Raw genomic sequence first — 20,599 nt, forward strand, 5'->3', positions numbered from 1 at the left:
GGAGTGCAATGGCATGATCTTGGCTCACTGCAACTTCCTCCTCCTGGGTTCAAGTGATTCTGTCACTTCAGCCTTCCAAGTAGCTGGGATTATAGGCACCTGCCATCATGCCCGGCTGATTTTTGTATTTTTTTGTAGAGATAGGGTTTCACCATGTTGGCCACACTGGTCTTGAACTCCTGACCTCAGGTGATCCACCTGCCTCGGCCTTTCAAAGTGCTGGGATTGCAGGCATGATGAACCACCGTGCCTGGCACAACTTTCATGCATTTTAACCCTGAAGGCAAGGAAAGTAATTGTTGCTTGAAAAAATTATTCTGTGTAGCCATTTGGTTTGTATCTGGAGAAACTGAATCTCTATGAATTTAGTGTCTACCAAGTCGGAATCATTAGCTCGAGTCGGTGAATCAGATATGTGACACATTTCACAGTGACTGTTTGCCAAGTCCTGGCAGTGCCTCTTCTTCCACAGTCTGCCAGATGAAGCATTTCCGGGATTACCCTTCTGTGTGGTTTTCCCTTTTAATTTTTTTTTGCTGGATTAACTGTTATCACATTATTTCCTCTTCTCTCCTCTTTTATGGCCTTACATTTTAATTATTCATAAATCCTTTCAGAATATCCTCAGAGAGCTCCATAAGGGGAAGTTTTGGAGATGGAAAATCCAAGGGAGGAAGATTAGGGATTGGAATGTCCTTGGCTTTCCTGGTATTTGCTGCAAACTTCTGTCAGAATGAAGAGGCTGTAGCAGTTTCTGAATGTGGCGCAAGCTCCATAACTGACTTTTCTACAAAATCGGCATCTACATCCAGCTCCATTCTGTTGGACCTTTTAGAAGTCTGGCCTTTTCAGCCTTTAGTTGTTTATTTTCTTTCCTTAGTCTTTCGTTCTCAGCCACAAGGAATTCTACATGCCTCTTCAAATCTGCTTCTCCATATTGTTTTATCTTTTGGGCCTTTGCTTCCAATACATGGCTCTGCTGGCTCACTCTTTTGCTGAAGTAAAAGTAGTGGCGTATCTGGATCCCTGTCAAAGATCCCTTGAATCTCAGGCAGGCGTTTCTCTGAGAAAGGGCTGTACTTCTGAGAAATGGGGCTCTGGCCCTCTGCATCCTCAGCAGAGGGTTTGTGAGATGGCTAGCTACATCCTGTGTTCTGCTGGGCTTTCTTTTTTTAAAAATTTTTAAAATTTTTTATTTTTTGAGACGGAGTCTTGCTCTGTCGCCCAGGCTGGAGTGCAGTGGCGTGATCTCCGTTCACTGCAAGATCCGCCTACCGGGTTTACGCCATTCTCCTGCCTCAGCCTCCCGAGTAGCTGGGACTACAGGCGCCGCCACCTCGCCCGGCTAGTTTTTTGTATTTTTAGAAGAGACGGGGTTTCACCGTGTTAGCCAGGATGGTCTCGATCTCCTGACCTCGTGATCCGCCTGCCTCGGCCTCCCAAAGCGCTGGGATTACAGGCGTGAGCCACCGCGCCGGGCCTGGGCTTTCAATCTTTCTTTATGCTGGGCCCTTTTCCACCTCTCTTGAATGAGGAGGCGCTGTTTGCTATCCCTTTGCAATTCCAGCCAAAGAAGAGCCTGCTCAGACTGTCAGCTTCACAAGGCTTCCGAAGGATATGCCGTAGCCTTTTTGTGACAAGAAATGAAACAGCTTCTTTGTAGTTGCTAATAAATGGTCTGCTCATCTGCTCTGTTGATGAGCCAGGTTGAGGGATCCATTATTTCCATAGACCCCAGCGTAAGCGGCAGCCTTAGGAAGGGGAGCAGTGGCGCAGGGGAACATGGAGGGGACTACAGGGCAGCGAGATGCAGCCGCAGAGACTGCAGCCCCTCTCTGCACCCCAAGAGCCAACAGTGGGCGCAGAGGGAGCAACAGCCTCGCCACTCCCTCCTCCAGCACTGCTCCACGGGCCTGCCATCTGCGCTGCTGCTGCTGCCGCTGCCACGCACGGCGCCACGACATCACACGCGCAAGTGGCCTTCTGCTGATTCTTCCACGTTACTCCTCTGGAGTAAGCAAGCTCCTTTGAACATGGCAATTTTAAACTTCAGACTTCAAACACATTTTTTCTTCTGCCCATCCTCTATAATCTCCCCTAACCTCTCTGAGCCTTTCAGCTGTTTCTTTCTGGTGGATTCCTTGGCTCCTCCCTCCTGTGTGAGCACTTTTGGAGGTAGTTAAGGATTTGAAGAGATTTTATCATAGATTTGTTGGCTCCTTCTTTTGAGGCTCCCTCTTTTGTGAAATTTTTCCCTACAATTTTCATCTCCTTTGGCCACCCCAAATTCTGTCACATCTCAAATCAATAAGACTGCAGGCGCTGTGCTTCTGTTCTAGCTGTGCCATGTTGCAATGACTAGGGAAGTTGCTGCCTGAGGGGAAAACCATATAAACCACATAAAGATCTCACCCAGTTGGTTCCTTTCAAGAGTCTCTTCAGTCTCCAGTTTTTGCTGCTTTAAGTCATTCTCCAGTGCTGCCTTTTTTCCCCCCCTTTATGACTATCTTTTTTTGAGACAGCATTTTGCTTTGTCACCCGGGCTAGAGTGCAGTGGTGTGATCACAGCTTACTGCAGCCTCAACCTCTCAGGCTCAAGTGATACTGCCACTTCAGCATTCCAGGTAGCTGGGACTGCAGATGAGTGCCACCATGCCTGGTTAAATTTTGTATTTTTTGTAGAAACAGGGTTTTACCATGTTGCCCAGGCTGGTCTCAAAACTCCTGCACTCAAGCCATCTGGTGACCTTGGCCTCCCAAAGTGGTGGCATTAGGCGTGAACCACTGCCTCTAGTTCCTTCTGATAGTGTTTTGAGTCCATAGTTTTATTTATATGCCGGAGGATTAGACGAATATAGCTATTACTGGTCAGCCATTCCCTTGACCTTGCCCTTGCCCTTGCCCTGAACATGAATCCAGAGAAATGGCAGATTTGCCTCTCATGTGGATAGTCCCACAACTGCACAAGGCCATTTTAGAACACACACAAGGAAAAACAGGAGAATTAGACAGTGTGGGTTTTTGGGAAAGAGCCAATTTTAGTTGAAGAAGCAGAGTAAAACCCAGACATTGCATGGCTTTAGGCTTTAGCCTCACCACTCTCGCGAGCCTCCTGTCCAGGAGGGCCATTAGTGTCACAGGTCTACTCAGTGTGAACCCCAAGGTCCTTCCCACCCGGAAGAGCCATCCGTCAGGGTGAGCTGAGGGATAAGCTGTGGAAGCAGAGCTGCTGCAGCCGAGAGGAACTGTTCTGGTGGTTGGTTAGCAAGCAGGAGAGTGGAAAGGGGAGAAGAAAACCGTGTATGGGGATTGAATGCCTCCAGCCAAAGAAGATGAAGTGTAGAGGTCTCTTACTACTAGGGAGTGTGTCTGAGTCACACAGCACCAAAGTGTGTTACTGGTGGAAGGTATCCGAGTCACAGGCACCAAAATATGTTACCGCGCTGAGATGAATCCGTACGGGTCTGCAGCAACCTCAATTCTTTCTCCTCAGAAGAAAGAATGACCTAGGGGCATAAGGCAGAAGGAGAGACTGAAGGCAAGTTTTAGAGCAGGAGTGAACGTTTATTAAGCTTTAGAGCAGGAATGAAAGGAAAGAAAGTGCAGTTGGAGGAGGGCCAAGTGGGCAGCTTGAAAGACGAGTGTCTGGTTAGTGATTTTTTTTGACTTGGTATTTACAACTGTGATGATCAGTTTGTGTTTTTGACTGTTTTCATGCTTTAATCACTTTAAAGCTGACATCTTTCTAGAAGGAAATTGAACAAATGTGTATTACCTATAACTCATTAAGATCTAAGGAAGGGGACTTTAGGAGTTGAAACAATTATGTATTAATTGGAATTTTAAAAATTTTCCAGGCTAAGTGCTATTTATGGAGGTACCTATATGCTGAATAAACCCATTGAAGAAATCATTGTGCAGAATGGAAAAGTAATTGGTGTAAAATCTGAAGGAGAAGTAAGTAGCTTTTAAAATGAAAAAAAATACTGTGTTCTTGTGAAGAAAATTGTGTATTGTAAATATTTATTTTGGTGTGGACACTGATGCATATCATTTCTGTATGGGAAGTTAGTATTTATCGTGACTAAGGACTAATTACAGTTGCTGTGCTTTGTTTTAAAAAACATCTTTTTTTGTTGTCAATTGTTATTTTAATATTAAAATATGCATTATGGGGAAGCTCTAAATAGTTAAGTATTCTGTATCTGTAGAGTTTGGGTTGTGCCTGTCTCCCAAATTTTCATTTAAATTGAACTATACTTGCTGGCCACCTACACGGGTGGGGTTTTGAGCAGTGTTTCTCAAATTTGAATTAGATATAAAGTGTCATTAATCTGGTTCTATTGCATATTCTAATCAGTAGGTCTGAGAAGGCTCTGCATTTTCTTGAAACCTCTTAGGTGATGTGGATGTCGCTGAAAAAAAATTACAAGGAAAAAAGATCTGTTTCCCTTTATCACCATATGAATTAATTCTTCTGCCATTTAACACTGTTAATATCTGCAACAGTTCTTGCAGTAGAGGACGCACTTCAAAGTGCACTATTTTACTGTCTCACTGGAATTCTAAAAATCTAAGCTTTATCTTTTTAGTATTAAGCTGTGTGGGAATGTAGAACCTCCTGGGTGGTGAGGTGGGGGCATTTTCAATTGTTTAGGTCTCACTGGAAATGAAAGTTTGAGATCAGAGTTTGGTAGCTAGTGTAAGGGGACAATGAGTAAGGGAGAGAAAATACAGGACTGACTCACGGCAAAAAAAGCCTGATGATAATTTGTGAAGCACATTTTCAACCTCATTTATTCCTTACAAGAATCCTAAGAGGCAGGTATTACGTCCAGGTTATATATACCTGGAGGCTTAAATTAAGAAACATCTACAAGGGCACACAATCAATGAATGGCTGAGGTAGAATTGGAATCACGGTGTTCCGCACCCACAGCCCTCAGTCGTGATACACCTGAGGATGTAAATTCCCATGCTGGGCGATGTTAGGTTTGTATGTTTTATCTACTAAAATGTTATTTAATTACTTATTTGAGACATCAGATTGTTTTGCTCTGCCGCTCAGGCTGGAGTCTAGTAGCGTGATCTCAGCTCACTTTAACCTCCACCTCCCATGTTCAAGTGATTCTCCTACCTCAGCCTCCTGAGTAGTGGGAATTACAGGTGCATGCTACCACACGTAGTTAATTTTGTATTTTTTAGTAGAGAAGGGGTTTCACCATTTTGGCTAGGCTGGTCTTGAACTCCTGGCCTCAAGTGATCCACCCGCCTCAGCCTCCCAAAGTGTTGGGATTACAGGCATGAGCCACTGTGCCTGGCCTTCTATACTGTTACTTAATTGGGTCTTTTGAACATATATTTTAGGCAACTTCTTTATAACCCCGTTTCATCTTGACTCTGTCGTAGTGTGATTGGCTTATCTACTTTAAATGAAGTTACAAAGCACAAAAGAAGTCATATTTTGTTTGACATGTTCATTACTAGGTTTTGTTAATGCTAACTTAATTCTCAGGCATATCAGTGCAAATAGCACTGTTTACCACCTGGGTCCAACAAACTTCACCCAGCCACCTTTGTGGGGTTGGGATCATCAGTATCGCTATCTTCCATCTCCACATCATGTTCCACCGGAAGATCTTCATCAGGGACAGTAACACTGCTTGTACTTTCATCATAATAGTTGTTTAAGAGAGAGAGATAAATGGTGTTTTTTATTTTTTTATTTTTTATTTTTTCTTCTCACTTAGTTGCCCAGGCTGGAGTGCAGTGGCACGATCTTGGCTCACTGCAACTTTCGCCTCCCGGGTTCAAGCAATTTTCCTGCTTCAGCCTCCTGAGTAGCTGGGATTACAGCGCCCGCCACCATGCCTGGCCAATTTTTGTATTTTTGGTAGAGATGGGGTTTTACTATGTTGGCCAGGCTGGTCTCAAACTCCTGACCTCAGGTGATCCACCTGCCTCAGCCTCCCAAAATGTTGGGATTACATGCGTCAGCCACTGCGCCTGGCCAGAATTTGCCCAGCCAGAATTTACCATCTTAACCGTTGTTAAGTGTACAGTTCAGTGGTATTAAATGTATTCACTTCGTTGTACAACCACCATTCATCTCCATAACACTTCCTCTTCCTATTTTTTTTGAGATGGAGTCTCACTCTGTCACCCAAGCTGGAGTGCAGTGGCATGATCTTGGCTCACTGCGATCTCTGCCTCCCGTATTCAAGCGAATTCTCCTGCCTCAGCTCCCAAGTAGCTGGGATTACAGATGCGCACCACCACGCCCAGCTAGTTTTTGTATTTTTAGTGGAGACGGGGGTTTCCCTATGTTGGCCAGGCTGGTCCTAACCTCAGATGATCCACCCACCTTGGCCTCCCAAAGTGCTGAGATTTTATAGGTGTGAGCCACTATGCCTGCCCTCACTTTTCCTCTTCTAAAGGAAACTACCAATTAAGTAATAACTCCTCATTCCCTGCTTTTAGCCACTGGCAAGCACCATTCTACTTTCTTTCTCTATGATTTTAACTACTATATTTTATATAAATGGAGTAATATAGTATTTGTCTTTTTGTGACTTGTTTATTTCACTTAGCATGATGTCTCCATGGTTCATCTGTGTTGTAGCATGTGTCAGAATTTCCTTTTTAAGACTGAATAATATTCCAATGTATGGATAGACCATAGTTTGCTTATCCATTCATCCTTTGATGGATGCCTGGATTGCTTCCATGTTTTAGTTACTGTGAATAATGCTACTATGAAAATGGATGTACAAATATCTCATCAAGACCATGCATTTAGTTCTTTTGGGTGTGTACCCAGAAGTGGAATTGCTGGATCATTTATGGTAATTCTGTTTTTAATGTTTGAGAAACTGCCATACCATTTTTCATAGTGGCTGGACCATTTTACATTCCCATCAGTAGTGCACAAGAAGTTCCAGTTTCTCCATATCCTTGATGCTTATTTTCTGTTTTGACAGTAGCAGTCTTAATGGTTGTGAGGTAGTATCTCACTGAAATTATGATTAGTGATGTTGAACATCTTTGCATGTGCTTATTGGCCACGTATATATCTTCTTTGGAAAAATGTTATTCAAGTCCTTTGATTTTTATTTTATTTTATTTTTTGTCTTTTGAGAGGAGTTTTGCTCATTGCCCAGGTTGGAGTGCAATGGCGTGATCTTGGCTTACCACAACCTTCATCTCCCAGATTCAAGCGATTCTCCTGCCTCAGCCTCCTGAGTAGCTGGGATTACAGGCATGTGCTACCATGCCCAGCTAGTTTTGTATTTTTAGTAGAGACAGGGTTTCTCCATGTTGGTCAGGCTGGTTTCCAACTCCTGACCTCGGGTGATCTGCCCATCTTGGCCTCCCAAAGTGCTGGGATTACAGGTGTGAGCCACTGCGCCCAGCCCTTTGATCATTTTTGGATCAGGGTTTGTTGTTGTTTTTAGGAGTTCTTGATATATTGTGGATATTAATCCCTTATGAGCTATATAATTTGCAGATATTTTCTCTCATTCTGTGAGTTGCCTAAACTCTTGATTAGTGTCTTCTGATGCAAAAAAAAAATTTTTTTTTTTTTTTTTAAAAGAGACAGTGTCTTGCTCTGTGTTGCCCAAGCTGGACTCAAAGTCTTGGGCTCAAGCAATTCTCCTGTCAGCCTCCCAAGTAGCTGGGGTTACAGGCACATGCCACCATGCCTGGCTATGCACAAGATTTTTAAAATTTTCATGAAATCCTATTTTCATGAAGTATTTTTGTTGCCTATGTCTTTGGTTTTAGATCTAAGGAATTACTGCCAACTCCAATGTCATGAAGCGTTTCCACTGTTTTCTTCTAAGAGTTTTATAGTTTTAGATACTACATTTAGGTCTTTATTCCATTTTGAGTTAGTTTTTGTGGTGTCAGGTAGGGTCCAACTTCATTCTTTTGCATGTGGATAGTTTTCCCAGGACGGTTTGTTGAAATGACTGCTTTCCCCTCATTGAATGGTCTTTGCAACTTTGTCAGAAATCACTGTACTGTGGATGCGAGGGTTTATTTCTGGCTGTCTTTTCTGTTTCATTGGTCCATACGTTTGTCACTATGTCAGTACCACACCGAATTGGTCACTAGCTTTTTAGTGAGTGAGTCCTCCAGCTTTGCTGTTCTTCTTTTAAGATTGTTTTGGTTGTTCCAGAATTCAATCCCTTGGGAACCAATATGAACTTTAGGATGGTGTTTGATATCTCAACAATACTAAGTCTTCCACACTATGAACATGGGATGTGTTTTCATATATCTTTGTCAGCTTCAGTGTCTTCTTAAATGCTTTATTATAGATTGCTCGTTGTAAGCAGCTCATCTGTGACCCCAGCTATGTAAAAGATCGGGTAGAAAAAGTGGGCCAGGTGATCAGAGTTATTTGCATCCTCAGCCACCCCATCAAGAACACCAATGATGCCAACTCCTGCCAGATCATTATTCCACAGAACCAAGTCAATCGAAAGTCAGGTGAGGTTTGAAGACCAGCAGATGTTGGTAGAATTTTGTAAGATATACTTTGCTTTGTGTTGTATCCTAGATTCCTAATTTTGTATGCTGTATTAGTGAACAGACGTTGGTTTACATATGGGGAAAAAAATGTCGTCATTGACGTGGACAGGTTCGACTCGGAGCCAGCCTTGGACTTGTGTCCATCATCTGTAGAATGAACAGACTGGGCTTCGTGAACCCTGGGTCTCCCAGCTATAATAGTAGGTGCCTGTGGAGGTTTATGCTTAATAGTTAACTGACCCGAGTATATTCTTGAGCTAATGATATAGCTGCTTCTGTGTCCTTATTTGTAATCTTAGTACTTACATTTGATTCTAGCAGTGTCTACCTTTCATTTCTGTGATCAGGACATGGCTCTAAAATTGCAAGTCCTCATTTATTTGTCTTAGCCAGTTGTTTGTAACCCTTGGATGTTCCCATTTTCAACTAGAAGCCCCAAATCTTTTATGTAAAATGCAGCTTAAAAAGGGTAATCAGGCTTTATGGGACAGGTAAGAGCTGTCTGTATTAGGATTTTCCCCCCCCATATAAGAAATGAAATCATGGGAGGCCAAGGCAGAAGGCTTGCTTGAGGCCAGGGGTTCAAGACCAGCCTGGGTAACATAGTGAGATCTCGTCTCTACAAAAAAAAAAAAAAAGAAAAAGCTAGGTGTGCATGGTGCACACACCTGTAGTCCTAGCTACGTGGGAGAGTGCGGTGGGAGAGGATCACTTGAGCTCAGGAGTTTGAGGTTATTGTAAGCTGTAATTGCATCCCTGCCTCCAACCTGGGTGACAGAGCCAGACTGTTTAAACACATCAAAAGATGATCTGTAGAACAAAGGGACTGGACTTAAATCTTCCAGAAGGTTCCCAAGCCGGTCCTGGGTCCTTGCAAGTATAGAAAGAATAAAGGAGGTCCCATATATATATATATTTTGCCTTTAAATGCTCTCTTATCCAAATGCTTTTCTATTCTGGAAGTTACACAATTAATTGGATGAGTGGTATACAGACCAAGTCTAATCTAGAGAATTCTATCAAGTTATGCCAACTCAGAGTGGTTTATGTGGATCCTGCAATTTTACATTACTTTAATAAGTAAATAAGGACATCAGTACTAAGTACATCCTTTCTGAGCCATTCAGAACCTTTCCAAATGCAAGGTCTAGAATGGAACAATCTCCTAGAACAGTTAATATGGTTTGGTAGCTTTTTTAGTTAGGTATGACAGAGCTGTTAAGAGATCTCCTTCCAAAGTTCAGCAGTTTGCTACCACTTAAATTCTTATCCTCTAGTAGGTTAAAAGAAATTCTTATTGTCAAATATTTGTGTACTTTACATCCAGCTCTGTCACAGTTTAGCACTTAAGTGTAGAAGATCTTGCCTGTTGAGAGTAATTTAACTTACACCTCATGACATGGACACACTTGAGGCAGTGAGCTGTTATTATTTGTTTCTAGATATCTATGTCTGCATGATCTCCTTTGCGCACAATGTAGCAGCACAAGGGAAGTACATTGCCATAGTTAGTACAACCGTGGAAACCAAGGAGCCCGAGAAGGAAATCAGACCAGCTTTGGAGCTCTTGGAACCAATTGAACAGAAGTGAGTTGTGTTTTTTTATATCTGCCGAGATGCAAACTGAGGCCTTTTGATTGTGGCTCCACCATGGTGGGACGAATATGAGGGCAAGGCAGGTAGCCGCTGGCTGCTCTGTGGGAGTCATCTGTACCTCTCAGTTGATCTCAGGCAGAGCTGTGGTCAGGTGTGGGACCAGTTCACCTGACGGAATTCTCTCTCTCTTCAGATTTGTTAGCATCAGTGACCTCCTGGTACCGAAAGACTTGGGAATGGAAAGCCAGGTGAGTATGGAGGTGTAAAAGGATATGGGCAGGTTTCACTGGAAGACATCCCTCCCTAGTCTGAAGTCTTTGTAATTTTTGTTTTCAGATCTTTATTTCCCGCACATACGATGCCACCACTCATTTTGAGACAACGTGTGATGACATTAAAAACATCTACAAGAGGATGACAGGATCAGAGTTTGACTTTGAGGAAATGAAGCGCAAGAAAAATGACATCTATGGCGAAGACTAACAGCAGTACAAGTTATTAATTAGGACACATTTAAAATTTGGCAAATAATGCATATGATATGAAATCAATATTGTAAGGCCTGCTTTTGTAATCAAAATGGAGAGAGTGAAGAGCGCTGTGTGCCAGTAAATACTCCCCTTCATATTTCTAATATTATGTATTAACTTGTTTTCATGGAGTGGCTATTCAGAATTGGCAGTTACATTCTGTTCAATTTAACCAAACTGGCTTTTTTTTTTCCCCTAGTGAAGGATCAGTTTTAAACAAACATTGGGATACCAATACAGAAAACTTGAGACAGCATTTGTATCTTTTAATCAGTGTAGCTGTGTGCTTCTGCTCCTCAAGAGCTGGATCCATACAGGTTGTGTGCCATCTGTCCTCTTGAGGTTCAGGAGATTCTAAATTGAATAACCCACGGTTTGGGACGGCATCCAGAAGTTTTCCCTATGACTTTATATTTTGTATTATGTCAAATGTTATGGCAGGGCCCAAATAGCATAGCCACAAGTTTGGTTTATGTGGGCATAAAATTCTAACCAAACTCCAGACATAGGGAGTCATTTGGAGAAAGCCTGTATGTGGTGTTCTAACCTAATAAAGTTGATGAGGGAAAGGGGAGAGGAAGCAAACATAAAGCGGGTAAAGTGTAGAGCATCTCTATCTCAGGCGTGGCTTCTTCAGTGGACCAAGCTGCAATGCAGTATTGACTTGACAGAGCCTCTACTTCTGTCTCAAAATGGCTCCAAATGATTTCTGTACTGCAAAATAAAGCCAAATTGTGGAAACTACTGCCCGGTGTTGGTCTGTGTGTCCTGATTGCAAGGGTCACAGCTGCTGTGCTTCCTTTAGTAGCACTGGAGTCAGTGCCAGTCAGAAGGTGCTCAGCAGTGGAAAGCATGGGTGTCTTCTGATCTGGATGGATCACAGCAGGTCCTGTCATCTGGCTTCTCTGTGAGTAGACCTCATTTTATTCTTGACTCAGCACTATTACTAGACTGATAATCTTTGTGCAGAAAAAATAGTGTTTAATGATTTTGCTTATAGCAGCAATTGTAAGGGAGTAAGTGAATTGTCAGGTAGAACAGGTGCTCTAATAGTTTTTGTGTAATTGAAATTATGAAGTGTTTACATATAAGGCCTTTTCCCCTGGCGGTGATGAGCCTCACTGCAGATGCTGTTGTTGACCACAGATAAAGACTGACTCGTCAGAGTATGAAGGAGACAGACTAAGGCAGATGATGTGTTAAAGGGTGGTGATTTAGATTGTTGTTCAGATTGCCAAAATGATAGAGCTTCTCGACTTCCCACGGCTGATGTTTTGGGCTGGATCATTCTCTGTTGAAGGGGCCTGACTTTGCATTGTAGAATTGATTGTAGCAGCATCCCTGGCCTCCACACACTAGATGTCAATAGCACCATCCTGGAATGACAGCCGAAAATGTCTCCAGATGTTGTTGAAAACCACTGCTTTCCATGTATCATAAAATTATCTAGTTCCAGCAAGCCTTTTTCTCTTCCCATGCAGGCAAAGGCCCAAGCTGGGTTAGTAATAAGTGAAAAGGAAAAAACACATCTTCATATTCTTCATTCAGCGTATTTACTGAATACCCTGTGTGCCAGGCCAGTGGAGACAAAGATGATAATAGTAGTTACTGGGATAACTCAGTTTGGCGAACACGATATGGTTTGGGTATTAGTAGAGTTGCAGAAAAGGTAGCATGGAAACTGAGAAAGATGGCCTTGTGGGTGTTGGAAAGCTTTTTACCAAGGGGAGGTGAGTGTTACTAGGTCCAACCTGAAAGATGCATATTTCAGGCAGATAGGTGTTTGGCAGCTTATAACTGCTCACTTTCCTTTTCCTTAGTAATTTGGAAGTAATTCACTGTACTGAATAGTTAATGGTTCCCTTAATAGATTCCTGTCCTTGGAAAAATGAAATGAAATGATAGGGGTTCTATTAGTAACTGAAAAACTGTCAACAATTAAAACTCTAAAACCTGCTCAGGAGAAAATAAAGCTCTTTTGTTGAGGAATAATAAAAACCGACTTAATGACTTCTGAAAGAAGCTTCCCTTTAAAGGCCAGGTGAGGTTGCCATTCTTTAACCTGTTACTCAGTGTACTTGACTTGGGGAGGGAAAGAACCCAGAAACAGAACAGGCCAGGCCCAAAGGACAGAAGTGTAGGTTTCCTGTGGAAGCTCAGTGCTCTGCTAAGTGACCTAAACATTGCTAGAACACTCCAGATGAGTCCATTTCTGCTATAAAAATCATTGCAGAAAGAGATGATTTTTAGTTCTCTTTATTTAAAAAATGAAACAAATTAGTTACAAAAAAGCCTTTGCTCCAAATAGATACCATGTATCTTACAAATGTTTTTTTGCGTGGTTTTGAGTTTTTACTGTAGAAATTTTCAGTATCATAAATAAATGATTATTTCTTTCTCAGAAAGCTGATTTTTGTAGTGTAGTATTTACACATACCGTAAGTGAAAAATGATAGTTTATAAATTTGTACCATTTAGGAAAAAATGTTTTAAGTTTATGTAGTGTTGTTTGTATAACAGCAAATAAAACCATTTAAGATTATAGTTTTTACAAGGATGGTAAAACCTTTAAAACAGAGCACAATGTGCATCATAGGCCTTTCTGACATTAGCATGCAAAAACAAAGCTATTTGTTAAAATAGACTTATTTTTGCTCCAACTAAGTAAACATTGTTGCAAAATTCTTATTTTTAATATTAAGCTTAATAGCTTAGAAGGCATCTTGTTTAAAATGGAAATAATTTAAAACAGTATCTAGCACTGCAACCCAAAGACAACAGACAACCACAATGCCACTGTGACATATTTCAGCAAAATACAAAAAATGAAAACTTTCCAGGTTGTAGAACATTGATTTTTCAAATATAAGACTGTTCACATGTGTATTCACATGTTCACAAGTTTTCCAAAGGGAAAAATACTAATTTTTTATTGGCATCATCCATATCCAGGCAGGCTGTAGTTGAGTCACCTGAAGAAACACAAAATTGATAAGAACTTCTTAATATGAACAAGTATATTTCAAAAGTGAGATGCTCTAATGGGGAAAACTCCTATGCACTCTAAGGTTACATTATGTTCCGTACTGGCAATCCAAGTTAATGCAAGTGAAAATGCACATCAGATAAAATGGGTAATTTTAGTAGATGGTTTCTTCATTTAGTGATAATTCAGGAATTCCTATTTATGCCAAATAGCAATTCCACCCCTAATGTAAACAAGTTTCCCTTAGACACAAATGTCAATATTTGCCATCAACAGCTCCAACTCACATGGGAAAGTTACATTAAAAAATGTTCTTACCAATAGCTACTCCTAAATGGAGCTGCTACTTTTTCTATGTTTTCTATAAAGTTATTTACATCTGTAACAAGGATTCCACTATTTTCAAAGACTTCTCTGGGGATAGTAGGCTTGTCTGTAAAAACAACAAAACAAAACACAAAACTTTCGGTTAATTAAGGTACTTTTACATAACAGGATCTGGATTTTTTATTTAAAAAAATCTGTGGCACTTCCTCGTGTGGCGGGGTAGGGGGAGAAAAGGTGTTGGGTTCCAAGCTAAGAAAAGATGTGAAGCTTTGGGAAGAATAGATGCCTCCATCAGGGGTGGTGGGGAAAACACTGAAGAAAATCTCTGAAAAATGATTACTATGGTTCTTTATGTAAATTTTTCGGAACACTTTTTTTTTTTTTTTTTTCAGATAGGGTCTTGTTCTGCCACCCAGGCTAGAGTGCAGTGGTGTGATGATGGCTCACTGTAGCCTTGACCTCCCAGGCTCGAGCAATCCTTCTGTCTTAACCCCCTGAGTAGCTGGGGCTATAGGCACACATCACCACACCTCCCAATTTTTGTAGAGATGAGGTCTCGCTAAGTTGCCCAAGCTGGCCTCAAATTCCTGGGCTCAGTGATCCACCTGCCTCAGTCTCCCAAAGTGTTGGCATTACAGGTGTGATCCATTGTGCCTGGCTGCCCCACAAGTTTTTTAAAAGCAACCTCCGCCTCTGGGGTCAAGCCATTCTCCTGCCTCAGCCTCCCAAGCACCTGGGACTACTGGCATGAACCACCATACCCGGCTAATTTTTGTATTTTTAGTAGAGATGGGGTTTCACCATGTTGGCTAGGCTGGTCTCTTACTCCTGACCTCAAGTGATCCACCTGCCTCCCAAAGTGCTGGGATTACAGGTGTGAGCCACTGCGCCCAGCCCTGGTATTTAAAAAATAATACAGGTATAACTATTTACACTGTATTGAGTATTGTAAGTAATCTAGAGCTGATTTACATATATAGGAGGATTGTGTAGTTACCTGTAAATACTACATTTTATATAAGGGCTTCAGCATCAGCAGATTTGGGTGATTCTGGTATCCATGGGATGCCAAGCCATTTAAATACCTGATACTATTCGTCAGGTATCTAAATGGTCAGGTATCTAAATGGCTCACCTTGGACATTCCTAGAGCTGACCAATTTTGGCATTAACTGAGTAAAATGGGCCTATGAATTACCTGTTAGGAAGACAGCAAACCTGGCTTCAATATGCTGAATTTGCAGGTTTAGCAAACATTTCAAAACTTCTGCTTTTGTTGATGATCGAGAGTCACACTGGTGATAATGAAGCAATTCAATGATATTTGCACTCTGAAATGACTTCAACATCATGTTCTTTTTATGTGCAGTTGAATCCACTCTGAAAGATACATAGGCATATTAAAATGTTCATTTTCAGTTTTATTCTTAGGACTTTTTCTTGCCTTCAGTTTAACCATTCAAACTTATGAGATCCTCTGTCTTTCTTCTTGATGTTCTTTTTCATGACACACTTTGGTTGCCTCAAAACACAACTGTACCTACTCCTTTTGTAAATGTGGATTTTAAACATAGGCCTCATTCTATGACCAAGCCATGTGGCTTGGCGAGCCTTTCATGAATTTCGAATGGGCCTTATTGCACTGTATATTTGTAGAGCAATGCACATCTATGCTTCTCATACCTTGCGGGTAGATAATCACCAACTTCATTAAAATTAGGTAGCAGCCAGAATTTTCTTGGTTTCTTGCCTCCCTGAAAATTCTGTCACTACTAGGAAAATGTGTTAATTCTGTATGTTTAAATTTTTAGCATGTCTGTCTCTGCTTTTGACTCCATCTCTCTAGTCTTCATCACTTACGTTCTGACGCTTGTTGGAGAAAACCCAGATCACACCCATTCCCATAACCCTAGTGATAATCACTCTTAACATCATGAACCAATTTCCTTTCATTTTCTCCTGTATACATTTTTTATGACACCATACTGAACATAGTTATATGACACCAACTTTTATGCCATCCTTCTTTCTATGAATAGAAACTTTTTACTTGCTTCTATTGTGTAAGTTTTGGGTGGGCAATATTTTGTATAAACTTTAAAATATTTAACTGTAGTCTGCATATCTTCCTCCTAGAGATGGAACTGAGGTTGATTTTACAATAAGAATTTTGGGTAAATTCCACAAAAGGTCAAAGGATATGAAGAGTTTTCTGATGAGTTCTCAATAATACATCATGTCTGTTACATAATGCCAGAGTGGTATAATTGGAAGAGCACACTGCAGTGCCAACAGCAGTGAGTATGGTCATGTACCACAAAATGATGTTTCAGTCAATGACAGACCACATATACAATGGTAGTCCCATAAGATTATAACACTGTAATTTACTGAACCGTTTTTGTGTTTAGACACACAAATACCACCATTGCATTAAATCTGCCTACAGTATTCAGTACAGTCACATGTACAGGTTTGCAGTCTAGGAGTAGGCTCTACCATGTAAGTTTGTGTAGGTAAACTCTATGTCTGCACATAGACAAAATCGTCTAATGACATTTCTCAGGCTGTATCCGTGTCATTAAGTGACATGACTCTCTACCCAAAGCCCTAGAAGTGCTAGATAAATTTATGCTTATTATTATAGGTGTGCTGTGGTATGTCAGAACCTTAAATGTGCTCTACTTACCAAACTTGACGTTTTTCCCCTAAAGTGCTGGTTATTGAAGTCCACTGTGAACTGGTCATACCCTTGACCTGCTGAAGCCTTTGCACCCTCCTTTCCTGCCAAGGAAACCTGTGTTCCTTCTCTCCTTCGCTAGCTCCACTCTAAGAGAAAAGCTTTCTGAGATTCTGTTCCTTAAAGGTCACATGCAGCTAACAGTCGTTTCATCTTTCTGGGATTGAAACCCAGCTTCAAAACTTAGTATTTGTTTGACCTTGGTCATTTGTGTTATCTACTCTGCTTCAATTCTGCATTATGAAAGCAATGATTTGCTATCTAGCTCCTGGGATGAAGTCTGAATGAGATAATGGATGCACCTAAAAGTGCCTGCAATCTTCATTTCACAAGGGCTTGTCAGGTCTGCTTTTCCAAGTGGTCCTGCTTGTGAGAATGTGGAGGAATCTCTCAGCCCCAGCTCTCTTCAGCCAAGGAATCAAACATATATGTTTTTCTTTTACAAATTATGGCTTTAGATTTAGTAAAGTTTGTACATTTATAAGCCTCTTATTTTAGGGTACAATTGAATTAAGGATAGATTATGGTCTTAATTTTTCCATTCTCCTTAAAATGGTGGTAACTTGTAAGTATCCAAAAAAGCATTAATGGTACAAGTTCCATATATTTTTTACAGTTTGTAGTAGTAGGGCTTAAATACAATATGGACATTTCATGACTGCTAAGTTTGACTCCCTTACTTCTGTTAGTCTAGATAAATACATGCCTCATACTGTTGGCTACGGTCACAGCACATAGCTTCCTTCATGGAATACCGAGCCAGCAGCCCTCATGCTCTTTATTGATGAAGGCCAATACACTGCAGCACTGCGCTAGAGCCCATGGAACATGAGGTGTCTCTCCCCTTCCCCAGCGGGGCAGGAGGAACCATACACACAGCAAGTCCTTACCTTTCATCTTCTTTTAGCTTTTTATTTTCCCTGTAGTGAAGCAACCACTTCCATTTTCCATTTCCATTTAGTTTTTCCAGGATTTTGATAATTTCCTTCAGTTGAACTACAAAACAGAATAAACTCGGCAAGAGAAGATGACAACTTTAAGGTACTTTTGGCTCATGCCAAGCCCAGTGATGATGATTTGTAAAACATGAAAAAGACTAAGACTCATGGTTGAGTACACACCATCACTGCCGCTTATGTGGCTGGGCAGCATCCTGCTCTCACAAGCCCCTCAGCCTGGTCCCACCTGCTCACGCTATGGTGGGAGGTAACTGTGTAGACACGAACACAGTGCAGTGGTCACCAACAACTAGAGTTCTGTGTACAAATTATGTGACAGAAGAGAAGCAGGAGGCCCAGTTGCAGTAGAGAAATGGGAGGCAAAAGTTTCTAAATACAGAATCTTTTTTTTGAGACAGGATTTCAGCTGTCACCCAGGCTGAAGTGTGGTGGCATGATCTCAGCTTACTACAGCCTCAACCTCCTGGGCTCAAGTAATCCTCCATCCTTAGCCTCCTTAGCTAGGACTACAGACACATACCACCACACCACAGCTGGCTAGTATTTTTATTTTTTGTAGAGATGGGATCTCACTGTGTTGCCCAGACTGATCTTGAACTCCTGAGCTCAAGGGATACTCCTGCCTCAGCCTCCCAAGGGTTGGGATTACAGACGTGTGCCTACAAATATTTAAAATCCCAGTTTCTGTGTAGAAGTCACGCTGGTTAAGGTACATGCTGCCTTTGATCTAGAAGTGGTATCACTTCCAATGCGATCAGAGTTGAGGCAAGTTTTAGCATAAAAGTGCCCTGAGAGGCGTAAAGTGAGTTTTCAAGTAGATGATTAAATAAGCTGACTTAGTTGCCATTTTTTAGATTTTTGTGACATCAAGATGGTAGGGGTGATGACATCAGAAATGGAGAAGGTTGATTTTAAGCAAAAAATTTAATATAGAGTTGCTCTGACTTGGCAAGTGAAGGGACTAAGTATAATAAAATCCTGATTTTAGCTGCACTACTGAGAGGGAGGGAACTCAGAAGCAAGTGTGGTGGTAACAATCAGTTAAAAGAGGTTAAAAGCATTGCTATAAGAGAATTACTGTATGAAAAGAGCATAGCAGACAGCAGAAATTATGCCCTCAGTAGGGGGCAACTGATATTCTTTAGAGTTGATTATTTGTTTTGGATGAAACAGTATTTAGGTCACTGGGTGAGAAGCTGATCTGACTTCAAAGAAACAGGAAAAGAAAATAAAGACCAACCTAATGTTACGGCTTCTAATATCTTGTCATCTGTTATTACAAAGCCTCCCGCACGAAACAGTTCTTGGTAGGTGTGATCAAGAACATCTCCAGGGCTGTCTACTCCAGCGAAGATGACACTGGGGAAATGCTTCAGCTTCAGCAAAGAAGGAATCTGCATGACACAAAAAGGACCCCCGTGAAGAGAGGCTCACTGGGCATATTTTCTTAGACACTCCCTTGCTTTTTTATCCAACAGAGTCAAGGTTCAGGAGCAGCTGAAAATATTTTAACCTGGATTACCAACTGGTCATTCTGCCCTGCATGAGGCATATTAACTGAGCTCATCACCACCTGGGGCTGCAAACTCATCAAAATTAGTTCATTAAAAAAACGTCTCAAACTACCAAAAGTTGGAAATAATACATCATGAGGGAAGAGAACACATCTGAGGTTGTGGGCACTGAAAAGGAACCAGTCAGGTCACCTCACTTCACCTCCTTCGTCGCCAGCTCCCCTCAGTGCCAGCACTGATGGCTGCCTGTTGACAACGGCAGGTTGATGCACCCAGCCTTTGTCCACAGTTGGGTCTTCCTGAGACAAGCAATGACTTTGATTCAACTAGCTGGTAAATATAATGGTTCAGAAAATTTTCAAAAGGTCTTTTAAGGCAAGATTTCTTATTGTTAGACATCAAGTGATGCAGATTTATATTTTGGATGAAAAAATTTAGCAATCTCTCACCTAAGTCTCCCTTAGTTAATATGTTTTTTGTTTTTTTAACTATCTGCTACAAATAACTTGGTAATACTGCAGTGTTCTGTAATACACTATCTTCCCACTTAAAGGCCCAACATGTCTGTTAGCTTCTCTTCTACACAAAAAAAGAGAGTGATGAGTCTGATCATTACAGAACAACTTAAGTGCCTGGAATACATTACTTTGTAAGAAAGGTATTTCTTTCTTACAGGTACCTACCTGATGCAAATGTGATGATATATCTTCATTTCTGATGATGATGATTAGTGTATCATCCTCTCTGTGGAAAGCTTGACAGAAGTGCTGAGGTTCAATTTCCATATGGCCTCCTTTCCTCAGAAGGTTCTGAAAGATTTACAAATAGTCATTACTAAAAAAAGATACTTCCACAGAACTACCTGTATCGCTTATTAAAATAATGAAAAGCATTATAGCCTAACAAGGCAACCAGAAATGACATTTGTCTTATTACTAAATAAGCACCTTTTATATATAAAATAAATGACTCAGGTTTTGTTAACAACTGGATTTAGAAGTTGATTTCAAAGGTAAAGTATCAAAGGCTGATTTTATTTTAGAACATCAGAATAATCTACATAAATGAGTTTAATCTTCAAGGTATCAGCTACCTTGAGAATACCAGATATATACTTTAAAAATGCTACCTCTAGTTCAAGCATTTCTAGAGTTTAAAAAACAATACCCATAATACCCATGTATTTCTTCACCATTAATGGGGACTGATTTTGGAGTCAGCAGTCCCTTGGATCTACGTCTTAGTATAAGATAGGTGATGCAGTTTAAACAGCGATTGTACGGTGCCACTGCAGTGCAGTCCAGTACAATGAACACACAGAATAGCTCCCTAATAATCCTGGCTGGGAGGGTAAGTTTGTGTAATTGAGTAAATTCTGTAACCCTACCCTCCCTTTGACTTTTTTTTTT

The 20,599-nt window shown here is 41.1% G+C and overlaps 2 protein-coding genes and 1 pseudogene across 12 annotated transcripts in view; 1 reads left to right on the plus strand and 2 right to left on the minus strand.

The window, feature by feature from the left end:
* Window positions 1–11,410, plus strand: part of GDI2 (GDP dissociation inhibitor 2) — a 48,599-nt gene extending 37,189 nt beyond the window's left edge. The window contains exons 7-11 of the mRNA XM_010366503.2: window positions 3,858–3,957; window positions 8,325–8,496; window positions 9,981–10,125; window positions 10,328–10,382; window positions 10,471–11,410. Of these exons, the coding sequence (XP_010364805.1) occupies window positions 3,858–3,957; window positions 8,325–8,496; window positions 9,981–10,125; window positions 10,328–10,382; window positions 10,471–10,617 (619 nt within the window). The 3' untranslated portion in view covers window positions 10,618–11,410. The remainder of the gene's footprint in view (window positions 1–3,857; window positions 3,958–8,324; window positions 8,497–9,980; window positions 10,126–10,327; window positions 10,383–10,470) is intronic.
* On the minus strand, window positions 464–1,964 carry LOC104664852 (annotated as a pseudogene).
* Window positions 11,411–12,907: 1,497 nt separating the features above from the next.
* The window catches only part of TASOR2 (transcription activation suppressor family member 2), an 80,461-nt gene continuing 72,769 nt past the window's right edge, over window positions 12,908–20,599 (minus strand). For all 11 annotated transcript variants that reach the window (XM_010366497.2, XM_030940604.1, XM_030940597.1 and 8 more), the window contains 6 exons: window positions 19,874–19,999; window positions 18,917–19,070; window positions 17,608–17,713; window positions 15,176–15,357; window positions 13,969–14,083; window positions 12,908–13,636 (listed from right to left, as the gene is read on the minus strand). In XM_010366497.2, coding sequence (XP_010364799.2) covers window positions 13,633–13,636; window positions 13,969–14,083; window positions 15,176–15,357; window positions 17,608–17,713; window positions 18,917–19,070; window positions 19,874–19,999 — 687 coding nt within the window. In that variant the 3' untranslated portion in view covers window positions 12,908–13,632. The remainder of the gene's footprint in view (window positions 13,637–13,968; window positions 14,084–15,175; window positions 15,358–17,607; window positions 17,714–18,916; window positions 19,071–19,873; window positions 20,000–20,599) is intronic.

The sequence above is a fragment of the Rhinopithecus roxellana genome, chromosome 11, assembly GCF_007565055.1.
Source record: "Rhinopithecus roxellana isolate Shanxi Qingling chromosome 11, ASM756505v1, whole genome shotgun sequence".
Taxonomy (NCBI): domain Eukaryota; kingdom Metazoa; phylum Chordata; class Mammalia; order Primates; family Cercopithecidae; genus Rhinopithecus; species Rhinopithecus roxellana.